Below are 9,736 nucleotides of genomic sequence, written 5' to 3'. Positions count from 1 at the left end.
TCGTCTATATCTATCCGTTCATCCACGAAATAACACAATAGGTTTCCCGGTTCCCAGGATTAAGATATTTCCTATTATGAGCCTACTTATATCAAAACTAGTTGCTTATATTTCGCAGAAAACGTGAATGTCGAATTTGAAATCCGATATGTGCTAAATCAAATACAAATGAGACTGAAAAAACCAATATAGACCGTACTCACCCCTCCTCAAACCACCATGCAAGTTCCTATTAGGGGTGAGCATTGAACCGGTTTTAGCCTCATCCGCATCCAATCCAATAATGACAGATCTCAAGTTCAGCATATGCATTTGATCGAGCATCCAATTGATGCGCGAATGAGAAGACTGGATCCATTTATTGGATGCGAATGACCCAACGAGTTTCATTTAACAAATACAACAATTGATAACCACAATAATAACACAATATATCATTATTACAAAGGACAGAATATAATTGTTACTTGTTTCCTCTCTGCCTCTGAAGTTCAAACCTAAAATTTCGATATAAGTGAATGATGAATATGTACTAGATTATATGTAATAAAATGGGTGCGTGTCTATCAGATTTTTAAGCCACCTTTTATATCCAACATCCAATCCATTGATCTACATCTGCATCCAATCCATTATAGCGCGTTCGGTTGGGAGAATTTGAGGGAGAATCATCCAATTATCAGTAATTGGATTCCAAGAATCAAATTAAGGAGAAACGCTTTCCTAATCTAAGATAAACGTGTTTGGTTGGGAGAATGCATTCTGAAGTATATATAGCGACATAAAATGACTTTAATATCCCCAAATCTTTATTTCTCCATAGAAGTATAATCTTAATCAAAATCCCTAACTTCCCAATAATCTTAATCATTATCCATTAAATTCAGAAACTAGAACTTAATACCATCCGAATATTTCGATAAATAACCAAGAAGAACCAATCTTTATGCTTTAGTATGCATCTTCGATGGTTTTAGTATAGCAATATGGAGAAAAATATTGTTCTTTTCATGGTTTTAAAGACATGATATTGGATACAACAAGATTTTTCATGGAAACATGAGGTATTAAGGTGGTTTTCGTTTTCTATGTTGAAAACGAAAACAAAAAATTTCAATGAACTTTATTATTTATCGCTAAGGGTAGTTGAGTCATTTCTCATGACATAACAACCGATTCCCCAGAATTCGTTTCCGTTCCACTCCGGAAACGATGCAATCGTAATCGAGGGTTTGGAGGGAATCAAATTCCCACGGAATCAAATTCCGGATCCGACGCGTCTGTTCGTTTGGGATAATTAGAGAGATTACCCTGTAATCCAATTCGCAGGAGTTGTATTCTCCCAACCGAACACGCTGTTAATGTCCGAATGGAGAACCCATTGCCTGGATTGGATTCACGGATTCGGTCATAAATGCTCACCCAAGCTCGTACTTTGGAAAGTTTTAGGCAAGTGAAAACTACAGTAAGACCCATTCTCCCAAAAAATTTCACTGAAAAACCCCTGGACAGAAAAGTTCAGGCGCGCCTCCAGTTTTGGAAAAAAACTTACTCTCAAACCCAAAATTTATTAAAATTAGGTTATTCCTTCTTCCTTCTTCCACGCCCACAAAAGGTATGTGATTTCCTTCTTCCTTCTTCTTCTTTGTTTAATCGGCTAGACCCTAACCCCAATTCTTCTTCGTCTCTGCATCAAATCCATCTCCAATTCTCGATCTGAACGTGAAGTGGAATACAAAGACGAAGCTTATTATGAAGGTCATGATGTTATTGGAAGTCTCGTAAGTGCATGCTTGTTAGAAAGTGGTGGTACTATACAAGTAGAAGGCGGTGATTACAGGGAGGTGGTAAAAATGCACGATGTAGTCCGTGATTTGGCCATATGGAGAGCCTCTGATCTTGGTAGGACAAAAGGTAAGGTCTTAGCAGTCCGGGCAGAAAACAAACTGAAGCTCCATGAATGGGAGAATGCAGAGAAGATCTCTCTTGTAGGCAATAAATCAATTAAAGAACTCGATGGATCACCAAATTGCTCCAACCTCCCAACTGTGCTGCTCAATCACAGTTATGTGGAGACTATGTCGGATGACTTTTTTCAGTCTATACACATGCTTAGAGTTTTAGATATGTCTGGTTGGAGGGCACCGAAGCTCCCAACAAGTATTTCTTCACTGGCTGAATTACAATACTTGGGTTTATCATTCTTAGGTAGACATATACTAAGTCCAGGGACTTTTGTTCATCTTACAAAATTAAAAATGTTGGACTTATTTGATTATACAGAGATCAATTGGGAAGAAGAAGGTGGACCAAGTCTCAGCGAGTTGGAAAGCTTAAAAGATTTGAGTTATCTCGGAATCTCCATTGGGACATGTATTGCTTTTTATAGGTTATATGTAGACTAAATCACGGTTGATAAATTCAGAAGAAGAATCAATATAGTTTCACCGAGCTAGTATGTATCACTAACCCATTGCCATTGTTCTAATTTGGAATAGAACATGTGATGAGCGATACAGGTACATACCATTGACTCATTTGCAAGCTCGGCCGCTGTTGGTACAGCACAGGCGCATAACTGCTGCCCGTGAAAATCACTGTAAAGTAAGAAGTAGGTGCAACGCTCTGTAAAGTATAAATACCATTTTTTTTAACTTAGTGATCCGTGGATATGTTGATGACGGGGCCAAGAAAGGTCTTCATTTAAAATAAGAAAAGTCATGCCTATTAAGTACTGGGGTCAAAATGAGTTAACTCATTAGCAGCAAAAAAAATGTAGCTAATTAAGCTTTGTCCAAAGGTTAGGTAGCAACACTAACTATTAGTGCTAAGAGTGTGATGCTAGAAACTCTAATACCAGGACTCGAATTTAAAATAATCAACAAGAAGAAGATCTGAACTGTGTTTGTCTATGCTGAAAGAAAATATTCCTCCTCATAAATACACATTTCTTGTTATATCTGGTAATGGTGGATCGGGAGCTACGGATGGAGGATAATGATTTGCGTGGGAGTTATTGAAACATGAAAGAAGATGATGATGTGCTTATGACTGCATAACATGTCATGCAGTCGACAAAATGTCCGCATAACATGTTATGCAGTCGTGAAAATGGATGCATAACTTGTTATGCATCTACAAAATTTGTTGCATAACTTGTTATGCAGTCCAGAAAACGGTTACATAACACGTTATGCAGTAGCTTTTTTGTTACTATTGAAACCAACAAAAACAAAGACTGCATAACTTGTCATGCACCTACAATAATATCTGCATAACCTGTTATGCAGTCGTGAAAGTGGATGCATAACCTGTTATGCGTCCGAAAATATGGCTACATAATGCATTATGCATCGAGAAAATAGATGCATAACCTGATATGCATCCGTAAATATGGATGCATACTGCATTATGCATCAATTTTTTTTATGTACGCACCAAAATCAACCAAAACAATGGTTACATAACTTGTTATAGATGCATAACTTTGTTATCCAAATGCATAATTTGTTATGCAGTGGAGAAAATGGTTGCATAATTCGTTATGCGTCTGCATAATGTGTTATGCATCTTTTTTGGTGGCTGCATAATGGTTATGTATCAAGTTTTCGAAATTTTACCTAGAATGATGATCACCTCCGATTTTTTCGTGAAAAACAAAAATTTGATATTCATATTTGTACTCGTTGCGTAGCTCTCTTAAAAAGATTACCAACGATATAAAATTTGTAAAATTCCAAGGCGCGGATTTTTAGATATGTTATATCCAAGTTGCGTTGCCAATTATACCCCTGATACATAACCTGTCATGCAGATGTATAATCCGTAATGCATACATTTTTAATAATTTCATATAATTATGGGTGTCATGGAAATAATTATGGGTGTCATAGTACCTAAAATTAATTGTGGGCCTGAGAACAAGAATATTTTTTTTTTTTTGGGTCTCCCCCTAATTCCCCTTTAAGCAAGCCCATCGCCACAATCACATATCGGCCAATTCGTAATTCCTTTTTCATGCTAGACCTCATTTAGTCATTTTGATACTCTCACCCAAAAACCCTAGCCCAAACATCCATATAAAAACCTAAATCTCATTTCCTCCCATCTCCTCTCTTAAAACTTTCAGTATCAGCGTCTCTCGCCCTCAAAGATCTTTTAGGGTTTCATAGATCCATGGCAACCACTGAATCGGTTCAGTGTTTCGGTCGTAAGAAAACAGCAGTAGCAGTAACTCACTGTAAGAAAGGAAAGGGATTAATCAAGATTAATGGATGTCCAATCGAATTAGTTGAACCAGAAATCCTTCGTTACAAAGCTTTTGAACCAGTTCTTTTGCTAGGTCGTCAGAAATTTGCTGGTGTTGATATGAGAATTAGAGTTCGTGGTGGTGGACATACATCACAGATTTATGCAATTAGACAAAGTATTGCAAAAGCTTTAGTTGCTTATTATCAGAAATTTGTTGATGAACAGGCTAAGAAAGAGATTAAAGATATACTTGTTAGGTACGATAGAACTCTTCTTGTTGCTGATCCAAGGCGTTGTGAACCTAAGAAGTTTGGTGGTCGTGGTGCTCGTGCTCGTTTCCAGAAGTCTTACCGTTAAGAGAGGGATCGTCTATGTCAAGGAAGAAGGAAGAAAATCACCGAGGTTTTTGGTACCATTTCTTGTTATATTTTCTTACATTTCGGAATGTTATATACTATCTATGAATTATCTTAGAATTTTGGATTTAGTAGTTTTATTTGGGTAAAGTGAAATGCTAAGGTTTTGGTACTATGAAGTCAAAGGAATCTTGCTACTTAATTATCATGGATTTATGGATGTTTGTTTCTGTGTTTTTTTTTGATTTGCCCCATTTTACTAATTCCTGTGATTTAGCTACGTTGTTGTTAGAAGTGCACATGCTTGGTTGAGGTTCTGCAATTTGCAGTTAAGATTTGAGTTATGGCCCTTATGGGTGAATCTAGCAGTAATCAGTTACACACGAATTGTTTTTGTAACATCTGGTCAGCCGGTAGCTCAGTTTGTAACCCCTTGACATGAAAAGTGAGTAGCTATAGTCATTAGCACACTCATTTGGATGCACAAAGTTGTATTTACAACTCAAGTTGTCCTTTTGTTATTTTTGTCCTTACATTGAGTGATTCATAGTTTATTCACACTTGTTTGTAAACAAGAGCGAGAATGAGTTGGTTTATTCAGCTTGAAAATGTTAGTGGCTTAAGTGTGCTTCTCTTCTTCTGATATGTTGATCCACTTAGTGTGCTGTTTGTTGTTCTGCTTACATTACTTGGTATGCATGTCGCAATGATGACTTCAGTTCCCTCTGATAATAAATAATTTATTTATAGTGCTGTAAGTAATGATCTGTTAGGTGTACATTCATTAGCTTCCCTATATATGTTATCCCGCATCTGTAGCTTCTCAACATCAATAGTTGCAGGTGAGCTTAGTGTAGGGTCTGTATTCAGTGCACGTTATTTTAGATTTTGAGCTATCAGATATGTCATGATCATGCTTTATAGCTGGTGGTTTGGAAGTATTAACACTTGTGGCCCTCTTTCTCGTAAGAAAAATGAGTGTCTTAGCTTCGTAACCACCTTGCAGCTGCCGGTTGTTTTGTCCTCATGGGTTATAAATTTCTTTGCAAGGTTCAAGGGGATCACCACAACTAGGTGTTGGTGTTATTTGTCTGACTAATATTTACCAATACTTCTTGTTATTTGGTAGAATGAGTGTCTAAACCTCGTAACCACCTTGCAGCAGCCAGCAATTCTTGTCCTCATGGGTTATAAAATTCCTTGTTAGAGAGTCCCCTTTTACTCAAGGTGACTGTGACTCAAGAAAATATACCATTTTTTTGTTATATATCCTTACATTCCGGAATGTCATATGCTATCTATGAATTATCTTAGAATTTTGGATTTAGTAGTTTTATTTGGGTAAAGTGAAATGCTAAGGTTTTGGTATTATGAAGTTAAAGGAATCTTGTTACTTAATTATCATGGATGTTTGTTTCTGTTTTTTTTTTATTTGCCCCGTTTTACTAATTCCTGTGGTTTAGCTAAGTTGTTGTTAGAAATGCACATGCTTGGTTGAGGTTCTGCAATTTGCGGTTAAGATTTGAGTTATGGCCCTTATGGGTGAATCTAGTAGTAATCAGTTACACGAATTGTTTTTGTAACATCTGGTCAGCCTGTAGCTCAGTTTCTAAACCCTTGACATGAAAAGTGAGTAGCTATAGTCATTAGCACACTCGGCATTTGGATGTACAACTATGGAATACTATAAGAAGTTGTATTTACAACTCAAGTTGTCCTTTTGTTATTTTTGTCCTTACATTGGGTGATTCGTAGTTTATTTTCACTTAAGTTTGTAAACAAGAGCGTTGGTTTATTCAGCTTGAAAATGTTAGTGGCTTAAGTGTGCTTCTCTTCTTCTGATACGTTGATCCACTTTAGTGTGCTGTTTGTTGTTCTGCTTAACATTACTTGGTATGCATGTCTTAATGATGACTTAAGTTTCCTTTGACAATAAATAATTTATTTATAGTGCTGTAAGTAACGATCTGTCAGGTGTACATTCATTAGTTTACCTATATATGTGTTCCCAACATCAATAGTTGCTGGCGAGCTTAGTGTAGGGTCTGTAGTTGCAGGTGAACTTAGTGTAGGGTCTGTATTCAGTGCATGTTATCCTAGATTTTGAGCTATCAGTTATGTCATGATCATGCTTTTTATAGCTGGTGGTCTGGATGTGTTGTGTGAAAGGATGAGCAAGTTGGGTGTGAGAATTAACACTTGTGGCCCTCGTTCTCGTAAGAAAAATGAGAGTCTTAGCTTCGTAACCACCTTGCAGCTGCCGGTTGTTTTGCCCTCGTGGGTTATAAAATTCTTTGCAAGAGAGCCCCTTGCACTTAAGGTGACTTTAAAGCATGTAGGAGCATACTAGCCAACTATGTTATGCAACAGCTGTACGTGATTTGATGGGATTATATCTTCTTATGCTCAATGGGATCACCACAACTAGGTGTTGGTGTTATTTGTATGACTTATATTTACCAGTAGTTCTTGTTATTTGGTAGAACGAGTGTCAAAGCCTCGTAACCACCTTGCAGCAGCCAGCAATTCTTGGCCTCATGGGTTATAAAATTCCTTGTTAGGGAGCCCCCTTTTACCCAAGGTGACTGTGACTCAGTGAGCCTGTATGAGCATATTAGCCGCATGCCATGCAATATGTTTTGTGTCCCTGTACTTGACTTGAGTGTATTATCTTTCGAATAGCTTTCAATTACTTGGCAGTCTGCTAGATATGTGGATGTATTCTTGAGGTTTTGTGGTGTTTGTTTATTCATTCTTATTTGGAATTTGAAAATTGGAAGAACTTGTCAACTCCTTTTTGGAATGACATAATTCTGGTTAAGAACTTGAGATATATGCAGAGGTACTGACCACATTGGATATGACACTAAATCCTGTATTTGGATATGTTTTTATACCTGTGAATCTGCTTCTGCTAATAGAACTACCAGCGGAAATCAGGGTTTTTAGAACTAGCAGTGGAAGGATCTGTAGATGTTAAAACTTCCTCCAGTTGTAAGTTATAGGAGGTGATCTGAAATAATAGTGCCTGTTCAAGTACGGTACCCTCCTTCAATTCTGACATTGACATTTTCTTAGTGCCTCAATCCATGTCTTTCATTAGAATTTGTACATAAACAAACAAGCCCATTATTTTGAATTCTGAAACGGTGCGAGTGTCTTTCAGGTTTAGGTATACCAATCTTTGAAACGGTGGGAGTGTCTTTCAGGTTTAGGTATACCAATCTTTGAATAGAATGGTGATAGTAGGTGTAATGGGTGAACTAATCTCTACTACGAACTACTACAAACAAATTGTGTTGATTAAGTAAAAATTTCCCATTTCATATTAATATATTTATTACAATCAAATAGTGCACATAGGAAAAAAAAGGATGACTTCGAAAGAAAAACAGGTGGGGAATTGGATTGGTTTATCCAAGCATCCCATGATACATTTCTCCATAATTGATCACAACTGAAGTAAAAAGAAGATATTTTTCATTTAAAAAAAAGTTTCAATTTAGAAAAGCGGGTCAACCCGAATAAAAAGTAGGTGGGTTGTTGGTTGTACTGTTGGAGTGGGTGGTGGTGGGGGAACGAATGATGAAGCGACTTGAGTGGAATTAACTGACACGGCGACAAAGAGTGATTCCATCACCAACAGGAAGTTGGCAAATCTCAATTCTAGGATCAGCTGCAAGAGCCTTGTTAAGCTCAATAACAAAGTCTCTGTAGTATCGGACATATTTGCGCATAGGAGCATCAGCTGGTGCAACAACTGATCCGTTCCATAGGGTGTTGTCATAACCGATTACTCCACCGATTTTCACCAAGTCGATTAATCTCTTGTGGTAGTTAATGTAGTTGTCTTTATCGGCGTCAACGAAGATGAAATCATATGATCCGTGGAACTTCTCCTGCAATTTTATTTTGTTTGTTCAGTTCTGGATTTCTAGGAACATTGTGAATAATATAAAAAGAAAAGTAATATTGAGCAATCAAGTAAGTTTGTTAACTTACGTCTTCGACCATTTGATCAAGAACAGGCATAGCAGGACCTTCTCTGAATTCAATCTTGTGGGCAACTCCAGCCTTTTGAATTACTGGAAGACCCAATTCATAGTTCTCTTTGTTGATGTCCATTGCCAATATCTGAATTTTGTACATAATATGCATTTAGTATGAATTCGATTTTCCTCCAGAAAAGTAGTCATTTTGTAGCAAAAATAGGAACACTAGTTATACCTTTCCATCCTCAGGAAGAGCAAGAGCGGTAGCGAGAAGAGAGTAACCAGTGTAAACACCAATTTCCATGGTGTTCTTGGCATTGATGAGTTTAAGAAGCATGTTCAAAAATTGTCCTTCATCAGCAGATGTGGTCATAATATTCCTATTATCGCAACACAAAAGGAAAAAATGAACAAAACCATAGAAAGAAAAGAACAAATTCGAAAACCTTTAGTTTTTTTTGAAATCTTACCATGGATGGTTAGCTGTGATTTCTCTAAGCTCTTTCATGGATTCAGGTTCCCTTGGGTAAACACTAGTTTCAAGAATATACTGGTAAAGTTCATCACTTTGTAGAAGACTTTTGTGGCCAACTTCTTGATGTCTCAAAGCTTGAGTAGTTGTTTGTTGCTCATCTTGGTTTGTAGCTGCCATTGTTAGTTTCTCTCTGACTTTGTTGGACTTGTGTCTGTTTTGTGAACTCAAAGACTTGGTGGTTTTGCAAATGATAAGCTTAACCTGAATTTGAAAGGAGAAGGAATTGGAGTATTTATGGTGCGAGGATTATGGTAGTAGGAGTTGAAGTTTCAACCTCGGGCCAATTACCGGTCACCAACTGTAGTTGGTGAATTCTCTTCCTTCCTCTAGGAAGAATATGGTTGGCCCTATCAACTCTGGTCCTACTTACCAACCCTTGATGCTGACATGGTTTCCACCTTCCTTATACTTTCTTTTTTATCATTGTAGAAGTGTCATTCTCTTGTTGTGTGACGAGAAAATTCAAAAGTTAGGCCGAGTTCAATGACCAAATCAAATATGCAACATAAAGCTAGATATACTAATGTAATGGTTGTGTTTGTTTGTTTAGAGATAGATAATAAATCATTTTTAATCTGAATTAATTACCACTAAACTCGCAC

At 37.1% G+C, this 9,736-nt stretch overlaps 2 protein-coding genes across 2 annotated transcripts; one reads left to right on the top strand and one right to left on the bottom strand.

Annotated features, from left to right (window-relative positions):
- The first annotated feature begins 4,104 nt into the window (after nt 1-4,104).
- On the top strand, nt 4,105-4,850 carry LOC113298029 (40S ribosomal protein S16). Its single transcript, XM_026546669.1, has one exon. The coding sequence runs from the start codon at nt 4,177-4,179 to the stop codon at nt 4,606-4,608; it is 432 nt and encodes a 143-aa protein (XP_026402454.1). The 5' UTR covers nt 4,105-4,176; the 3' UTR covers nt 4,609-4,850.
- A 3,051-nt stretch (nt 4,851-7,901) lies between these two features.
- Nucleotides 7,902-9,425, bottom strand: LOC113298021 (caffeoyl-CoA O-methyltransferase-like). Its single transcript, XM_026546659.1, has 4 exons — nt 9,070-9,425; nt 8,835-8,979; nt 8,610-8,741; nt 7,902-8,506 (listed from the first exon to the last, which is right to left on the bottom strand). The coding sequence occupies exons 1-4, from the start codon at nt 9,249-9,251 to the stop codon at nt 8,213-8,215; spliced, it is 753 nt and encodes a 250-aa protein (XP_026402444.1). The 5' UTR covers nt 9,252-9,425; the 3' UTR covers nt 7,902-8,212.
- Nucleotides 9,426-9,736: the final 311 nt, after the last annotated feature.

This window comes from Papaver somniferum, chromosome 1 (assembly GCF_003573695.1).
Source record: "Papaver somniferum cultivar HN1 chromosome 1, ASM357369v1, whole genome shotgun sequence".
NCBI classification, from domain to species: Eukaryota; Viridiplantae; Streptophyta; class Magnoliopsida; order Ranunculales; family Papaveraceae; genus Papaver; species Papaver somniferum.
The sequence above is the reverse complement of the archived record's forward strand: the minus strand, read 5'-3'. Positions and strand labels throughout refer to the sequence as shown.